The following is a 19,964-nucleotide window of genomic DNA, read 5'->3' as shown; positions in this document are numbered from 1 at the left end:
TTTAATAATAATAATAATAGGGGAATGTAGGCATGGTTCGCACAAAAAGAACCTTCAAACGATGCAAATTTTCTCTTTGTTAGTAAAGAGCTGAGTTAGCATTTCTCATCTCGTTTCATGGCCTAATATACATCTTATGGCTAAGAAATGACGAACTATCTATTTGCAAACAAAGAGAAAATTTGCATTGTTTGAACGTTCACTCTGTGCGAACCATACCAACATTCCCCTAATAATATTTATTAATCACAAAAATAGGGTCACCTCTCTTAGCATTGCGACGAGATAAGTAAAAAAAAAATTCAAAAGAAAAAACAAAGTTCTTATTTATTCTAAACTGTAATATACCGTGGGCTTAGGATCATCGGTAAAAGTTCTTTTGCTTAAATTTCCTTTCGCGCTGCATTTTACAAGCTAAATATTTTCTAGGATCACCCTGAGTATATTTATATTTGGGCCCTAACACTCCCATAGAACGATAGATTATTTAAAAAAAAATCTTTGAACTTACCTTAAATACCAAAATCTATCAGCGACGTAAACTCTATAAACCCGATGATAATGGGAAGATTGTAATTTTATAATTGAAATTGTTTATTGTTTTTTTTATAATATATTATATAATACATTTATATATTATGCATTGTATATTCTTGTTAGTTATAATAATTAAGTTAATTTAAATAGAATTACACTTTCTTACTAAATATGATTATTCAATACAATCATAATTTGTACAAAACAATTCAAAATGATCCAATAACCATTCTGCTTTTTCTTGAGAAATATTTTATTCAGTTTTGAAAAAAATAATCCACGGAATGAAGAAAACTTGTGTGATGTTGCTGTATTACATAAAACGCTCATTTCTATGACTATTTTTTGGGGTGTCTTGATATTACACTGATTCATGACATTTAACTATTTTTTTCTTAACGAATTTTCCATCTTCGTTCTATTGAATATTTCGTTACGGTTTTATATAACATCTTCACTTTCACGACGTTAATTTTGATTTTCAATTCGATATTTTGGGAGAAATGGGGATGGCAGAGGGGTAGGTTTGAAATTGCTATGAAGGATGTTTTCACGGGTATTTACACGCTTGTGATTGAATTTAACTTAATTTCCCCTTCAATTTCATGCGAGGAAATTCAGCTGAATCTTCCCTCCGTGGTGCGAAAATGTCTTGGAGATATGTTGGGTGAAGTTAGTGCGATAAATTCGTTCAGTGTTTTGTATTTTGGGCTCTTTGAAACATTGAGATGAGGGATGAATTTTGCTTGAGATTGGAAACTTTAGTGGCGATAGTCCATTTGTGGGGCATCGAGGGCAGTGTGCAGGGTGAGGGTGACACCGCGATTGACACTGACGGCGGGATAGAAGACACCGTAGAGATCACGAAAAGCAACTGAACCCTGAGGCATTTCGTTCACCAGGAAACTCAGGACGTGCCGCTCCAGATCCAGAAGTACTCCAATTGTGCTTCCTGTGGAAATTCCACCTTCAACTCGTCGTTCGTGCACTGAATTGTGCTGGAACCAGGAACGTTGTCTGTCGATGTACATTGCAAATCCCTTGTCATCCTTACCTAGAATTACAACACGAAACATCTACGTGTATTCTACTTTTTAAGTCGAAGGGAAGTATCAATGCATTTGATGATATGGTCTATTTCAATTTGTTATCATATGTCGAATACATTGCTTACATAATTATAAATTAATCTAAAGAATTCTACAAAAATAGAGGAAAAATAACTCACAGAATGGAAATAAAAATTTTTAACGTTCTTCATATCTGTTAATCGTCGAAGCTAAATTCAATCCGATTATACGCGTAAACCACTTTTAAAATGTCCCTAAATAAATACCAAAATACACAATCAAGATGAGGAAATCTTTAAATCAGTTCAAAGATGTACTACATACAACACTTTAACCCAAATATACCAAACTTAATCTTAAATTGAGGAGCTCAGGGCAATACAAAACGTTATTTTAATAGGGAAATGCATACGACTTAGATTTTTTTGCTCTGAGCGCCTCAATTGTTCTAAAATCACTCCCAAAATATGGTAAAATCAATATCAAAATGTACCAAAATAAATTCTAAAATATACAAAAGCGAATCCCAAATTATACCTTTATTAATCGTTTAATAATATTCAATTAATAACAAAATTTCTTAAAATAAATACAAAAATTTACTAAAATGAATCACAGAATGTCTCAATATCAAACTTAAAATTATATTTAAATGAAAATTAAAATGACAAATTTTTTTCAGTCCCAAAATGGTCAAAAATAAATCCCAAAATAATCCAAAAAAGTTCCTAAATGTTAAAAAAAAAGAATCCCAATTTTGATTCCAAGAGATATTAAATTTAATTTCAAAATAAGCTAAAGTTCATCCTAAAATATAACCTTGAATATAACCTGATAATCTCAAAATGTCATTCTTAAAATCATTTACAATATGTTTTAACATGAATCCCAAAATATCCCTAATGTAATCCCAAAATTTCCTAAAGTAAGTCTTCAAATACGCTCAAAAAAACCAGTTGGAGAATATAAATAGAAAACAATCCCAATATATATTAATATTAATCCCAAAATAAATTATTCCAAAATACACCTCAAATTAATCTTACCTAAATGTCGTTAAATAAATTAAAAATTTCAAAAATCAATGCCAAAATGTGCTAAAATAATTTAGAGTGTAACTTTAAATCAATCTGAAAGTCTTCATAAACCAATATTATATTTTCTGAAAGTTAATACCAAAATATCCTTAAAATAATCTCAAAAAATGTTGAATTCAATCCCAAAATGTACTAAAATTAATGTCAAAGAATATGCTAAAACCAGTCACAAAACCAAAAAAAACAATCCCAAAATAAATAAATCTTAAAATAGATCTTATTCAAAATTAAAATGTCGCCAAATCATTTACAAGATGTACTAAAATCAATGCCAAAATCTGTTAAGTAATTTAAGTACACATTAATTTTCGAAAATTAAATTTTAAAATGTTTCAAAATTAACCCCGAAATATGCTAAACTGAAATGTCCTAAAATCAATTTCAAAATATTATAAAATAATATCATTTACAAAATCTTTAAAAAAAATACAATACCAATAGGGGGAAGTGGGGCACCTTTGAAGCTGGGGCACCTTTGATATTGGGATTTTTCACCTATTTTTAAATAAAATTTAACCTTATCGTGATATAATTTAGCTGCACAAACGGATTGAGAAGCTGAATTACATTGTGATATGACTCAATTACATTTAAAAATTGGTGAAAATCCTAATTCCCCCCCCCCCCTATATAATTAATCCCAAAATAAATCAGTCCTAAAATACACCTTAATGGCCTCCAAGTGTTTGTCAAATCATTTACAAAATGTACTAAAACCAATGCCAAATGTACTAAAATCACTTTTAGAGTATACTTAAGTCAATCTGAAAGTATTCCTAAACTAATACTTATTCCACTCTGAAAAAAAATGTCTTGTTGAATGAACAAACGGATTTTGTTGAAATTTGTCAAAAGGATGTTATTTACCAATTTGACAAAACTTTTCCTTGCATTTTATATAGAAAAACACCCTTTTGACAAACTTTTAACAAGATCCAGTTGGCCGCCGATTTGACAAAACTTTTTCATATTCTGTACATTTTTACAAACTTGTCTTGTTAATTTGACGAAACATTTTTTTCAGAGTACAAGAAGTCTTGAAATTAATTCCAAGATATGCTAAACTCAATCCCAAAATGTCATAAAATTTATTACGATATGTACTAAAATCAATCCCAAAAAATAACAACACTATGAATCCCAAAATGTTTTATGATAAATCCAAGGATAAATCTCAAAATAAGCTAAAAGAGAATCCAACAAGATGCTAGAATTTATTTTAAATTTTAATACTCTAATCCCACAATCCCATTAATCTCAAAAAAAAGTTTTCTTATTTTATATGTGCCACAAAAATACTTGAATTGAAAAATTAAAGGTTTTAGATGGTATTAAATCTTGAAAGGGAAACTTTATAGAAAGTCTGAGTTCATTTTAATCGTTTTAATCCGATTAATCGAAATATTTTCTTTTCTTTTTTATTAAATTCATGCACTCGCTGTTTAAATCCTTAATGGCATTTGCACTCCTCGGTTATATGAAGAGGATTTCACCTACCATAAACTTATTTGGATTTTTCCCTAATCTTTCTCTATTTGGGAAACTTTATAAAATGAAAGAATAGCTGGGTAAAACTATTTTTCATTTGCTAAAATGTAACAATGGTTCTCGTGGGTACGTCAAGTTCATTAAACAGAAGCCCCAGTGGAGCTATCACATTGATGAATTTTCGCATTAAAGCTCTAGCATGACCTTCTCGATGTCCCCTCCCCATTCAGGGCAGACACTCCCGGCCATGCCATTGAATTTCAGACAATTTTCACAAGCCACCGACATTTGTTCCGAATGCCAAATATAGCAAATTCAAAGTAGCTGAAAAAAGGACTCACCCAGCATTTTGTCTCTGGCCACATCGATACGCGCCACTCCAAAGGCCGGATCCGTGTCTGCAGTGTACTTGTCGACAGTAAACTCCCAGTAGTGGACACCACGGGAGAATCCCACTGATCCCAGGGCCACCCTATGCTCCCAGCCGTCAGCTGAAACTGTGGCGTTGTCATTGCTGAAGTTCAATCCCGAGCACGGACCACCACTTAACTGGCTGTCGAACGTGAACCAGGCAACTAGAGAATGGAGGATACGGGGAAGAAATGCAAGTTAATGGCATCTGGGACGATTCATTTGCTTTGACCCCCCACAGCATGGGGCTTTTTGTGGCCCTAAACTCATGGAGAGTCGGAAGGATGCGGGTTGAAAGAGCGATTGAATTTATTTTCTCAATTTAATTCCCTTTGGGACATTACTTTCTCCGGGTTTGCCTTTCTCTTCCATGTTGAGCGTTTTTTTTTAAGTACACACTTAGTCCGGAAAGTTGGGTGTATTTGAATTATATTCGATTGTTAACCCTTTACTATTCTTCTTTGCAAAATGGGAAAATTTGCATTTAGGGAAGAATCACTCTCATCGTCAAATTGTCACCGTCATCGTCAAAATTTCACATTTTTCCTTTTCTCAAAGGTAAATTCATAGTGTATAAGTTTGCTTATAGTGAATGGAAAGATATTGTAGGGCAAGAATATTAAAAAAAAAGAATAAAAGAATTAATACAAAACTATGAGCAAAGGTTTGTGTCTCGGTTAAACTATATTTAGTACAGTTTTTCTCTTTTATTAATATTTTAGAATACACGTTCATCGAGCTTCGTATTTGCGAATTATCTTGAAAACTGCAAAAAAATCAAAATTTTGAAATTAATTGATCTGGAGTTTTTTATAAGTGTATTGAAAATTTTGGTGGCCAAAATATCATCATCGTCATCATAATTTTAAACCGCTTATCCCAATGGGGCGCGGGCCTATGACATCCAATTTAACAGCCCACGTTTGTCGATCCTCCGCCACTGCAGAAAGATGTTCAGGTTCAATCCCAAGGCGGTCCAAAGCAAGATTCTGAATTTGATTCAGCCACCTTGTCCTATGTCTGCCCCGAGGGCGACGCCTCCTCACAAATGGCTTGCATAGCTTTTCTGGGGAATCTCTTGAAATCCAAAATCTCGGAAGCCAAAATATCGAACGCCAAAATCCCGAAAATAAATTATTCTGGATGGGTCGAAACGGTCGAAATCCCAAAAGTCAAAATCCCGAATGGATCAAAATCCCGAACAGCAAAATTTCCGAAAACCAAGATCCCGAATGAGTCAAAAATCCGAAAGTCAAAATTCCGAAAAGCCGAACCCCGAATGCCGAAATCCCGAAAATCCAAAACTCCGAAAACGAAAATCGTGAATGAGCCAAAATCCCGAAAATCCAATATACAAAATCCCGAAAATCTAAACTCCTGAAACGCCCAAATCCATAAAATCAAAATCCCGAATGGTCAAAATCCTGATAAGGACAACATTTGAAGGAGTGTAGAATATTTACCCAAAAGCACATAAAAATTCCTGTGTGTCTAGAAAGCGCGGGTGCAATCCTGGGAGTTACTATGATACTTTTAAAACCGGGGATGCATAATGGGTACAAAAGGAAGCCTGAGTGCAGCGGTTCTGCGAGGAACCGCCCCCACTGTAATTTAATCTAATGGTACTTTTAAGAATTCGGAATTTCTGGTCACAACTCCACAGCTGTGCTGTTTTTGCTTCATTTGTTACTTTTTGAGTGACCTGTCGAGTCTTCTGACTGCCTTGATCGGTCATTACTTGCAAAAGGTATTGCACCCTACAACTCAATTCCTAGTGACCTGCGTAGGTCTGCGGATAGGATTCGGTATTTTTTCAGACTGAATGAATCTGCAGAAAGGATTTTTTTGTCTTCTGGGCTTCTTTTTTCCATTTTTAATTTTTTTTGTAGTAGTTTGCAAGAGCGATGAACCCAATTTTGTGATTAAAATAAGTGTTCTATATTCTATTCTTATATTGTAGCTTTCGGGATTTAGAGTTTTCGGGTCTTTGTCACTGTATCTATAAACTGGAGAGCTGAGGGAACTAGTACGATCGGATAAGAAGGCGATGTGGATTTCGGTCTCTCTAGGGGCCTCTAGGAAATTGGCTGAGTGGTAAAAGGTGTGGTGCCTAGTTGGCTTAGAGGTGCCATATCCCTCTTAATCCTTCCAACTCAAGAAATACATATCTACCGGTACACTTTACATTTAAAAGTCTTTGTAAATTAGTTTATTATAAGGCATCGGCCAAACATTCCACTTTTTGGAATACCATTAATTTTAGTTTTAATTTTGGATATGAATTTGGAAAACTCGTGAAAACTCATTTATGAGAACAGAGGGTTAAACAAATAGGGTTTACCGACACTTTTTTCTGCTAGAATCCACATCTACAGAATCATTCGAAATATTCTGATAGAATTTCAAATGAAATCAGTTACAGAATCCTTAGAATCAAATGGAACCATGGAATTTACATCATTTAGCCATTAGTAGCCCTCGTTGGTCTATTGTTCTTATTCGGCTTTATACGGGATCATTAAAACTTAGCAAAATTTGCATTAGGAATATACAAAATCACAGGTGGAATAATTCGAAATAAAGGAATAGCGCATTGAATCACTGAAAGAATCAAATAATTTATTAGGAATTCATTAGATTCATGGGAAATAACGGAATACCGTCAGAAACTTTCGATTTTGGTTATGCCCCCTTAGCCCTTATATGAGAACATGGTGGCCCTTATATGGTGGCAGCCAAAATTCCGAAAGCCAAAATCCCGAAAACCAAAATCCCGAACGCGAAAATCCCGAAAAGGCCAAAATCCCGAAAATGCCAAAATCCCGAAAACCAAAATCCCGAAAGCCAAAATTCCGAATGTTCTAAAGTATACAGAAGAATGTGAGGGAGTAAAAGAATTCATGTATCCATGAAAAAAGTAATTTATCATCTCCTCTTCTTCTTTTTTTTTGCACCAGAGTGTATTATTCCACCCTCGCGCTTTTATGCACGCCTCCACCATTGAAGGCTCATTATGGATTTAATCTTGGTAAAAAATTTGATTTTTGCCACGAAATGCCTTCCAGGATAAATTGACTGTGAAGAAGTGCGTAGAAGATCGATGGGGTAGGATTTTTTGGCGGGAAAACCATCTTCTCCTTCCTCTTAAGGGGTTTGGAGGTTAAATTTAATCAAGGATAGATAGCACCTAGATGGAAAATCCGCACCCTACCAACTTGCCAAATGAGAAGGGAGGGAAGGGGGTCATGGAGAGTTGAAAATTTAATAAATAATCACCCTCGGCAGTCTGGAGTCCAATTAGTTCGGAATACTCCCCTTCGCCGGTACTGTTGAACGCTTTCACACGTGCATTATACATGGAATTGAAGTGGAGTCCGTCCACGGTACAAATGGTCTCTTTGCCGCAGTAAACTTCCTGTAAATTATTGATTTGATTAAACATTGCGACGGAAAATTGCTCATAGTGACATTACGCGAAAATCACCACCATTGCCATCGTCCATTTCCAGGACGTATCCCTCGACAAATGAGTGATTTGGTGCCTGCCACGCCACAGTCACTGAATTATTCTCTGCCGAACAGTCTTCCGGGATTATCCCTGGTGCCAGTGGGGCTGAAACAGAAGAACAGGAGGATATGGTCAAATAATGAGGATTCATGGGGCCTATGGATGGACTTTAAAAGCTTCACGCACAAATTGGAATCCCTCAAAATCAACCTCAATTGAAAATTTGTGGAAAATAAATCCTGGCCACATGTTGGGGCAAAGTTCATCAGTAAGCTCCACCAATGAAATTTACCCCATTTACAATAACTTTGCGACATAAATTTAGTTGGTGTTTACAGAATGTGACCAGGAGGATTAGAAAAGTTTATAAGACATTAATTAAGTTGAAGTGGAGTGGGGCAAAGAAAGGACAAATTCGCGAAGTTCTTGACTCACTTAAAATGTCTGCTGATATTAAGAAACATTACTTTGTAATTTATGCTTTTGAAGTACAACGCCTAATTGTACAAAATAAATCGAATAACTAAAAGAAGTTTCGACAGTGTTTTGACGTAAATGGGCAGTTGAAATTAAATTAGAAATTATATACAGTTAAGTTCTTCAAATAGAAACATTTTGAGAGTATAGATTACATAGATGAGACAATATTTTCAAAAACTTAAGGAAATTTATGTGAAATGCACCTAACCTAAAATAATAAAAATTGATTTTAGAGAATTTATAATTATATTTAATTTATTATTAAATAAATGTATTTTGTCGAGGAAGTTAATAGGTATTTATGATAATATTGAGAAAGTACCAGAGAAAAATATTTTTATATAGTTAAGCCTTTGAGCAGAACTTTCTTCACATAATATCAAACTTTACATTTGAATTCAACCGTTGCTCATATTTGAGGAACTTGAGTGTATTATTAAAATTAACTGTCTCTGGATATCTCAGTAGGGGAAGATTTTGCAGCTTTGTAATGTTGCAGCTTAAGTGAAAGATGATTTATTCCCAAGTTACTAAATGAATTTCATTCATGGTCATATATTCTAATAGCTAGTCCTACATCTCACATTTCCTGACAAACTTGGAAGCCTGGGCCTTTTTTCATGGGACCAAAAGGCAAAAATAAAAAATGGGCCTAAAATCGTAATTCTGATGTGTAATATTTTATGCATTTTTACATACTTCAAGTGCTTATTTGAAAAAAACAACTATTCCAAGTTATAGACGGTTTATCAGGGTTAAAATTTACCGTTAATATCTTTGACTGGAAAGGAGTCATTTTGTGGGTAGAGGAAAATTCACAAAGATTACCACCTTTGCAGCTCAGGAAAATTGAATTTTGCACTTTCGTAAAAACATATGTCAAAATTATTGACCACCGACTTTTAGAATTCCTCACTATCTTGGGCCACTCTAAGCACGCCGCTCTGGAGTATTTAACCCATCAGAGATTCCACTGAATAAATTTACAAGAATATTGGGATATTAAACAATTTTCACGAAAATCTCGAAGGAAAACACGCACTTCCCTATCAGAGATTTTATCAGATGATTTTGTTTTACTTCATCTGTCAAATCAAAAATTAGGCCTAAATCTGCTTATGCTATATGTGATTCTTTTATTGCCTATGTGGTGCGTTTTGTGTATTTTTCATCCAATCCATTTTTCATCCAAAGTTTTCAAACAGAATTTTCCACACTCAAAAGATGTTCTGTAAGATCGATTGGAGGTGCTAGAGAAAATCTGAGGATTATGCCCTAGACACACTTACGACTTAAGCCGAGAGACAACTTAGTAGAAAATGATGGAAATGTAGATTAACCATTATTTCTTATATAATTTCGCTAAGCCATCTCTCGGCTAATCCTCATGTCTCTCAAGGCCCTTACAATAGGTGTGATGATTATGAGCGAATCACATCTAACCGAGCAGTTAACTGACTGTCAGAATGCAGTGCAAAAATGGTTTCCCAAAAGTCAAAAAACATATATTAGAAAAATAGCATAAAATTGATTTTTAATGCGTGATACCTCCTACAAATGGTGAAAAAAACAAGTAGATGAAAGTTCCATCTAGGCAGTGATACGTATATTTTTGTGTTCGCTGTAATGTTTCCGGGGAAAATAAAGCCTACATAAGTGAGCAAAATGTACGAAGCTCAGCAAACCAGTGTAATTTCGTAAAAATCGCCACTAAACTTTCATTTTCCTGTAAAGGAAAATCCAAGGATTTCTAGGAATTTTGTGAGGTTGAATTCTCAACCCAATAGAAAGAGATTTTTTTTAAATAGTGGTATAATTTATTCGGTTTATGTCGAATTCAATAAAATATCTTAAATCTTGGACACCTTTTTCCACACGAAGCTGCACAACCTTCCCCTAATAGTTTTTTGATTAAATTTAATTTATTGACTGACTAAAGTAGATTAGTCATTGGTCAAAGGTACTTAGCGTCGAGAGAACACCTGTTTGACAGGGAACAATTCGTCAATTAAAAAAGCGTTTGTCGTAACTTAATTTTTGCGATTTTGAGATTATATACATATTTGGAATCTGTGTAATTTTGTTTATCGAACTCACTTGAGAAAAAGAAACTTTTATAACCTTTTGCACTGCGGGCGTGACTTTGCACCCCTGTTTTTCTTAAGCTTTTCTATAATTGCACCACTTTTAAGAACGGCTTTCAGTGATCCGATCTCTTACATCTGATCAATAAAGACCATTCTTAAAGTGCTTGAATTAAAGAAAAGCTTACAAGTAGTTGTACAAAATCAATCTTGGAATGAAGAGTCACCTGAATCTACGGTACGATGCAATATCTTTTTCTAAATATAGGCCTCAATTCTGAGATCAAGATCAAGATCAAAATTTTAAGCTGTCAAATATTTCCAAGATCAAGATTTCATATTCTGACGCGAAGCATTTTTTGGAACTTAAAATGTCTTAGGTAATAACCAATATTTCAAGATTTTCCACACTTAACTAAACGTCATTTCTGACCAATATCTTTACTTCTTTGCCGAATTTATTGAAATTTCGCCATATAAATTAGAAAAAATAATTATAGGTTGTATTAAATAATATATGATAGGATATTATCGGGAATCAAAGAAGTGCACACAAAACTTGTGACGTGTGATAAACCCTAAAATGCTTATGAAAGATGTCATTCTTTTGCAGGTATTCTCAGGGTGTTGTACTTTAAAATGTACATCTAGAACGCTTTGAACCATTACGATTAAATTACAAGATCAAACATAGTATTTTTCATAGTCATTCTCTTTTTGTATCATCTCTTGTATAAACATTCTTCATCAAAAACGATTTCCGCATGAAACTCTTCAAATTGTTAGTATCTTGAAAATTCCAAGCACCTCCGAGAGGTTTTTGGAATTATTTCAAGAAGACAAGAAATTTTACGTCTTGAAATCTTGAAATATTAGTTCTAGAATTACAAATCTTGATATCCACACGGTTTGTGCTTGGATTTCAAGATTCCAAGACATTTGACAGATTTGACATCTTGATTTTGATTTTTTGATTTCAGAATACCAAAATCTTGAAATTTTCTTGAACTTGATCTTGGTCTCAGAATTGAGGCCATAGTCTGAAAATGTCTGAAATATTCCTATTTTTTGTTTGAAAATTATTATATTTAAAATTTGTCTTTTCAATTTAGCAATGAAAAAGACAATTGATAACTAATATATTTATTAGTAAATTATATTTTATATATATATTTTTGCGATAAAAAATTGAGTGATAGTACTAGAATATTGATCACTTGACGGACTTTTTTTTCATTTTATCCTAAGGTTTTTATGCAACACTAAGAAAAATGTATCGTAGAAATTAAAGTGATTTTCTTTTATCTTGTAATTTATTTTAATCTGAAATATCCTGAGTTCCAACACTGTTTGGACCATCAGACGACCCTATGTTCTTTCAGAGAATCAAATATTTATAACATTGTCGAAGAAATACAAAGGTATTTCTTCTTAAAGTATTTTATGTTGCAAAAAATTTCATTTCCAAAATAATTCCTACCTGTTAATATTTTTAATTTACTTATTCTACAAGAGCTTCAACCAACAAATCACCATTTATTTGAATATACAAAGAGTTTTAATGGGATACACCCATGAAAAAACCACGTCCCTACAAAACTTTAAATAAGCAGTGAAATTTATATTATTTTCCAGAAAATGTTTTGTTTTTAAATCTCTTTGTTAGTAAACTACTAAATAAAATATCGCAGATAGTCTATCAAAGGGTCTTTGAAAACGATTTTTAACAGTGCAAGTGCAGCAAATAAACCTCCCATTATCTTCACACTTTGAGAATCAATTGAAAAATATTCAAATGAGGTTAATTTTTGTGAGTGCTCAATGGCTTTTGGTGCGGAAGATTAAAATGATGATCACCTGCTGGTATTCTTTCCTCACCATCTTTAGATGCTGCTTGCAAACATCGAGACAGAGAGAACATTGAAAAATGCATTTGTTTGTGAATAATGTATGGCTTAAGTCTGGGAGATAAACTTACGCTTCATCTGAATGAAATTGAGATTGTCAATGGCTCGCAGGAGTGGTGTGTCATCCAGTGTTAGGTCCACAATAGGTGAAACACGAGGAGCTGCATTTGTCACCTCTTGATGCCATGTAACATCCGTATTGGCAACACGGTGTATCAACATCGTTCCCACCTGAGTGTTTTCCCATGGCCAGGACACAAAGTGACGTGGGGCATGGGGAGGGTTTTTCAATAAAGAAAAGGGAAACACTTTTGATTGAAAATCTACAAGATACACAAAAGAAAATGTGACTGGGAGATACCTGCAAAAATGCTGCACTATCAGTCTCTTTGAGAGCTTCTATACAGAACTGAATTAATCCTGTTGTTTGTTGCAATTTTCCCGTACAACTTGTTTGCTGTTCCTAAATCCCAGAATATTCCCCAGAGCACATGAAAAGCGGAAAGATGGTGTTAAAATTTAGCAAGATTTTCCGGTAGTTTTCCTCACAAATTTCATCCAAGCGGAAGATTAATTTTACACCCAACCCCTTCCACTAACCCTTCAAGGATTTAAACTTACTTTAAGTATCCGCAGTTTAGTGTCTTTATCCCGCCTGATTGCTTCCAAGAGATATTCCCGGCGATCATGAATTGCCTGGATTAGTGCTTCACATTGTGCCGTCACCAATCTCTCGAATTCAATACAAGAATCCTGCAAAATCGTCATTTTATCATTTTTTTTTTACTCTCAAATCCCATCTCTGTTTCTTCCTTTTATGGACACACTATCCTAAGTCATTATTATTTTGTTGCATCAACATAAAAAAAAAGACTTACAGTCACTTTGTCACTCATCCCTTTCAGTCGCTGGATGAATTCTGTCGTTGATCTGGCTTTTTCTGACAATTGCTGCAGATTGTGCGATAGTTCCGTCTGTAAAAGTCCGAAAGAAAAGAAGATTTTCTCAGAAAAGGATAAACATCCAACGCAGTTTCTTTTTCAGAGCCAAAAAGAATATTAACACGCCCAAGATCTACTAGAAAGAGTTTCCCCAATAGATTTCATAGAGTGATTTTCTTTATTAGTTGGCATTAGATTGTATTGCGAAAATGTTGGAAGATTTTTGGCCTGGAATACGTTTTCACTCCAGTTATGGGGCGTTGCATTAAAGTTTTGGGCTCTAAAATGAAATATCTTCATATTGGTTTGGCAGAATGTATTGATTTTTAGAACCAACTGGATTTTAGAACATTTGCATTCTTTGATATTTTTTATATCCTCAAAATTTTGATTTCTAAAATCTTATTTGAAAACTCACGTAGACTAGACAGATTTAGGTTAAGAATTTCTTTATTTTATTTTACAATTTTCTTTGTTATTATTTCGAACTTATTTTAGAACAAAACCAATAATCTTGTACAACACACCAGTTTTTCTAAATTTGAGGCCCACACCTCTTTTTAAAAAATTGTTATATTTTTGACACATTTGTACAATGATTATATGTACTAAAAGAAATTTTGATCTCTATATTTTTTTAATAAGTCAAATAATATCTTTTGATTTATTTGACATTTTAGAAAAAAATAAAAATTAGCATAGGGTAAATTAAGCTAATTCAAAACCTGCTGCAAATGGAAATTTTTCGCTACTCTAAATGGAAACGTCATTGTTTTCGTGATAAATACAGTACTAAATTATTATATTTATATATTTTCTATACCTCAGTTTCAGTATTTAGTTAATTTTGCTCCAAATAAAGCGAAAATCCATTCATATTCACAAATTTTAATTTTTTAATTTCTCAGAAAAATTAAAAGTGTACCTTTTCACCATTGAATTTTTTATAGATCGATCAATCCAATTGTGTTTTCCAATGAAAAACACAATAAAGCAACTGATGTTCATTCGTTTTATTTTCCATGTATGTCATAATTTATAGCTAATTTTAGTTAAAGTAAGCGCTAATCTTTATTGTTAACGGTACGTGAAGTTTTCAAATGAAATAATTACCTATTTCGTGAACAAAAAGGGTTTTTCTAAAGGGTCTTCAAATGCTTCAATAGCAAACACTGGAAATATGATTTTTTTTTGGAGAGATTTTCTTATTTTTTAGATGAGAAAGGAGAAAAGACCAGGAATAAGAACAAATCCTGCACTCAGGAGCAACTCAACAAGGTTTTGGACGCCTTTCGACACGGTTTCACTTACACTGTTTGTCTCCAATTAGAAACTTTCCCTTGTCTCCATTTGGATTAATTTGTTTCCAATAGAAGCATTTTATACTCGCGTATTTTTCTTGTATTTAAAACGTTTTCAAATTATATCTAAAGAATTTTCACTAAACAGTAACATTCTAGAAGAGTCAAGGAGCAAATTTATGTTATTCTCTTCAGAAAAAATATGAACTTAATGTGTTGAATCTTCTGTCAAAGTTAAAGCGTCTAGAAATGGTTTTGAACCCTATAAGTTTACCCTATAAGTTGCTTCCAGGAACCTTTCATTTTCAGTTGCAATTTGTCCAGGTCAAACCAATTGATAATGTACCATATTTCGAAAAATATAAAATTTAGTACATACATGTACTAATTTAGCTCTTGATTGTTCGCGTGAAATTAAAAAAAAAAAAACAGTCCTTCCGTTTTGGGTAATGAAGGTAGTTTCAACATATTTTAAGGAGTTTTACGATGAATATTTTCACTTTGACCAACAAAAATCAGAGAAGTCATTTTTGGAAAAAAAAAATAGCACGAGGACTGGCCTTCATAAAAAATATTTCTGGCATATTCGTGGGGATCTGATGATCCAGACTCTCAGTTTTTCCAACAAGAATCTTTTTCAGAATGCGTCGTACTTTGAAAATATCTAGAAAAATTCAAATATAAATTAGTACATGTATGTACTAAACCAATATTCGAATTAAAATTCCAATTTTTCTGTCGAAATTTTTTTTTAAAAAAATCGTATATTTCTGTGGAAATAAAAATACGCTTAAGTTTTAATCCTTTGCTTTGATATAAATTTTCTAATCTTTAAAAAAACGTCACATTTGGAAACGTAAAACTCAATTAGCATATTCATGTACTAAAATATGTCATAAATTTTCAATTCTTTTAAGAATAAATATTTCCAAAATCGATCATTTCTTTTGAAAGTCAAGACGTGTATTACTAAATACATATACTAAACTAGCTCATTGTATTAAGTTTAGATTAATTTATCAAAAACGGTTAAAAAACCTGTTAGGACTTATTAAAAACAAAAACGAATTTTACATTTTTTGGCGGCGTTAGAAGTTTGTGGACAATGTAGTGCAAGATATTACGTCCTTTAATGGGACGTATCGCAAAATAAATAGGCAAGTATTTCAGGATTATTCGTGACACCATTTAAATAATTTTTAGTAGAAGTCTAATGAAAGAAACCTAGTGCCGTATACAGGAGATAGTATAAGTTTTTCCCTTCGATAGGGTAAGATGGGGTTTCACCGCTTCAAATAGTTAAAAAGAAAAAGAAAACCATGAAGAAGTACAAGACTTTAGAGTTCCTCTTCGTTGTTTTTTCTTTTTGCCATTTAAAACTGCTAAGAAATCTCAAGATTCCAAATTACAATTGATTCCGAATTACCCCATTTTACCCTAAATTGTTTTTTTTGCTGAGATTTTTATTTTAGAAATTTTGTCTTTATGAAAGGCTATCATCTTTAATTTATTAAATTATATTCAATGGTGTAGGTCATATCAAATTCCCAGAATTTTACTATGGGACATATCCGTTAATTTGACAGCAATAAAACTCCCACTTGTGTGCTTAGCAATTTAAATGCCTTATGCTAACAATTGAGGAGAATGTCAATAAATTTGCGCGTGCTGTAACTCCTCAGGGTGATAATGAGCAAATCGTCCGAAGTAGACCTCAAGGTGATTCATGTGGCTCGTGGCAGTCTCACGAGAGACCTGAAACCACCCGTCGAGTCGCAAATGACTAAGACAATACCATTCTGAGTCTGGGAGTCTCTCTGGGCTTGGGACATGGGAATGCATGGCTTGGCAAATGCAACAGAACCACCAAGTGTGACAAATCCCAGGGAGAGTCGGGAATTTACTAACCTCGAACGCCCTCGACATCGTTCAAACCCAGAACCCTCCCACTCCAGAAGCTGCAATTCCAGTGTCGGGAATTATTTGGATTCCCTTTGTTGTTTCATCAGGTGCATCAGCTCACGCAAACAATGCTTGGACAATGGATTTTGGGGGATTGGATGATATTTTACTGTCAGTTGTTTTGTACGGAATGGGCAATCGATGCAATTAACACGTAATATTTAGCAAAGGTGTGCTTTGTGGTTTTCCGAATTCAATCACTTTGACGTTCATGGTGATCGAGGAATTAATTTAGACGGAGGCTGTGTATTCATTCTCTAGAAAAGAGAGCTTATGTCTTAAAGACCGTACCAAAAATTAAAATGAATTAAGTCAGTTGATTAATTCTTAAAACATGAGTTAGATTTAGTAGTCATATTGCCAATGCAAGTTTGAAGTTTGAAAAATGTCATAAACCCAAACCAGGGGCTTCTCGACATTTCATTTTTCCATACGTTTTTGCATAGATGCACTTAAGACTATTGGCAAGCTTTTTCCTAAAGAGGATTGACTTATCAGTCTGATATATTTTGAAATCATGCATTAAAAGCTATCTAAAAATACATATTTCATAATGTTCGCCGAAATAATACAAGAACTACGAGTAAATTTGTTTAAGTCGCGCTGAAATATCTGCAAAATTTTTACAAGGAAAAGTGAAAAATATCTTCACTTTTTATTAGGCTTGATGGGCCCCTGCCCAAACGAAGCAGAGATTCCATTAGATTTCCGTGATAGGAACGAGCTTTTTTTCGTTTTCGGCTAAAGTTTGGATATAAATACCAAGACGGCGGGGTACGCAATAAACGTGTAGTTCTTACATATCTGCGTTACTATAAACCGCTGACGTAACTATATTTTTCAATATTTGTGTTTTAATTGTTGATATTACTCTAAATAATTTTAAATTATTTTTACTGTATGTAGGACAATTTGGAATTATGTCTATTTTGGAATCTTGAGAATTTCGCACTGTTATAGATGGCCAAAGAGATAAAGAAAACCATGAAGAAGTACAAGACTTTACAATCGAGAATACTTCGTCGTTGTTTTTTCTTTTTGCCATCTAAAACTGTTAGGAAATCTCAAGGTTTCAAATTACCCATGATTCCAAATTATTCCATCTTACCCTATATTCTAAGAATTTTTTTCATCGACAAATGTCGTAACTGTACATAAATCATAAATACAAGTTTTCGTGAGAGAAAGTTCCAGAAAAAGATGCTGAAAATGGATAACGAAAGACTGCGACTGAAAGTGTCAAGTCGAAAATTCTAAAAGCCAATATTTGGTTTCGTTCAGTAAAGCTTTCGAAGAGGCAAAGCCACTCCAAAGCCATACCAAACTTATTTGAAAATCTACCGTAACCCTAAGGTGCAAGTTCACGTACTCGCCGCTTTAGCGCTAATTGTTCTGTCATTTTGAATTTCGATATTTTTGACAATTCAATCGTCAATAATGTCAACAACAGTGTGCAAACGTTTGCTTTAAAAAGTGAATTTTTGTGCACTTTTGTGAAATTTCAGGATGGCCAATCATTTTAATTGAAATTTTATTAAAATAAATGTTCTTTTGATGATCTTGTTCACTTTTATGTAACTCGTCGGTTTAAACGTTCGAACTTCTAATGGTTGTTTAGGTAAGTTCTCTCTGATATACCTTCGAATCGGTACAATACAGTAGAATCTCGCTATAGTCTATATTTGGTTCCAGATTTGACACTTGGTTCGCACTATAGTCCATGTCATTTTTTAAAATTATCAACGACTTTTAGTATTGAAATTGCTCGACGGCTTCCACTTTCTTTGCGATTGCGGTACTTGTCCTCGCTTTCTTCATTATGGATCACAATTATCAGAACGACTCAATAAAGTTTGCCAAAAATATTAAAATAATTATGACAACATTGCATGTCGCGTACTAATAAACATAACCTAACTTAAAATCAGTGTTTCGAAATCAACGGTCGATAAATTGTGGACTATAGAGCGATGGCCTATAGCGGGACTCTACTGTATAAATCTCAATCGGAGAGACCTATCAAATCGGGAAGGTTATTACTGAACGAGAGGATTATGTGCCATAATTAAAGATATCAATCTTCAAATTTTTATCATAGATAGCCTTTATGAACCTAATTAAGCGAATCATGTTTTAAGGTTTTCAAACAAAAAATACTTATTTCAGAAAATATCGATATTGGCTGTTGAAATATTGACGATATTGACCATATTGAAATGCTCGAACTCGTGACTTTAAATGCTGTATCTCAAAAGTACTTTTGCATCATTTACTGTTCACAGGTTCGCGACTGATTTGGACCGATTCGTAAATCATTCAAAAGATCGCACATTGAGGAGTAATGCAATTGATTTTCAGATAAAAATTAATTATAAATTCACTAATGGTTTATTACCGGTACTTAATCGATTAGAACCAGTTTAGTCTTGTCAGAAACTTCAAGGCCTTTCCAATGAGCTAAACATGACACCTTTCGGTTGATAAATACGATCTCTAGAGTCTTTTAAACCTTTGACTTCTAAAACATTTCCAAAAATGTATCACTCTTTTGTCGTAACTGATAGAATTTCTACGTGTGGTTTCGTTAGTAATATAAATCCGTTGCATAATTTGCGGAGCAGTCTTTAATTTAGAGAAGCGGTATATTACTTCTAGTGAGAAAATGTTTAGTTCTTAATTTCGTCGTAAATTTGCACATGATTTACCAATAATGGTATTGTCTCTCGGCAAATTCAATTTAATTTCTTCCTGGATATTGTCTCGCCTTGACGTTGAAGTTATTGCTCTTCTTCGTGGCTTTGACTTTAATTGCTGTTTGCATATAACTGGCATCAAATCAATTGTCTTTCGTCTTGCAAGACAACTGAAGCACAAATGCTCAATCATATGCGAATAATTGAAATTTGATTAAAATAAATGGTTTTACCATGCGTGCTTAAGGCATTTCTCGCATTTCTAGTTGAATTTTCTTGCAACAGCATTTAATCAATTTAATCTGTCACCCCGTAAGGACGATTTATCATTTTAATTTTCATCCAATTCCTCCATAGCCAAATGCACGGAGATTTAACATGGCATTTCTGGAGTGTAAAAGTTGCAGGAGAAAAATGAACCTCATCGTTCATCTAACTTTCTTATCTTTATACGTCGCAAGTCCAACCCCATCCTAAAACCAGAT

The 19,964-nt window shown here is 33.6% G+C and overlaps 1 protein-coding gene across 2 annotated transcripts in view; it reads right to left on the bottom strand.

The window, feature by feature from the left end:
• Positions 1-1,029: 1,029 nt before the first annotated feature.
• Positions 1,030-19,964, bottom strand: part of LOC129808325 (E3 ubiquitin-protein ligase TRIM9) — a 92,164-nt gene continuing 73,229 nt past the window's right edge. The window contains exons 2-10 of one of the 2 annotated variants that reach the window (XM_055858169.1): positions 13,461-13,556; positions 13,204-13,335; positions 12,944-13,045; positions 12,654-12,813; positions 12,533-12,565; positions 8,077-8,216; positions 7,880-8,018; positions 4,534-4,767; positions 1,030-1,591 (exon numbers count right to left, since the gene is read on the bottom strand). In XM_055858169.1, the coding sequence (XP_055714144.1) occupies positions 1,299-1,591; positions 4,534-4,767; positions 7,880-8,018; positions 8,077-8,216; positions 12,533-12,565; positions 12,654-12,813; positions 12,944-13,045; positions 13,204-13,335; positions 13,461-13,556 (1,329 nt within the window). In that variant the 3' untranslated portion in view covers positions 1,030-1,298. The remainder of the gene's footprint in view (positions 1,592-4,533; positions 4,768-7,879; positions 8,019-8,076; positions 8,217-12,532; positions 12,566-12,653; positions 12,814-12,943; positions 13,046-13,203; positions 13,336-13,460; positions 13,557-19,964) is intronic. The other variant, XM_055858170.1, reaches the window with a different exon arrangement.

This window comes from Phlebotomus papatasi, chromosome 3, assembly GCF_024763615.1.
Source record: "Phlebotomus papatasi isolate M1 chromosome 3, Ppap_2.1, whole genome shotgun sequence".
Classification (NCBI taxonomy): domain Eukaryota; kingdom Metazoa; phylum Arthropoda; class Insecta; order Diptera; family Psychodidae; genus Phlebotomus; species Phlebotomus papatasi.
Note: the sequence above shows the minus strand (reverse complement) of the source record. Positions and strands in the feature narration are given on the sequence as shown.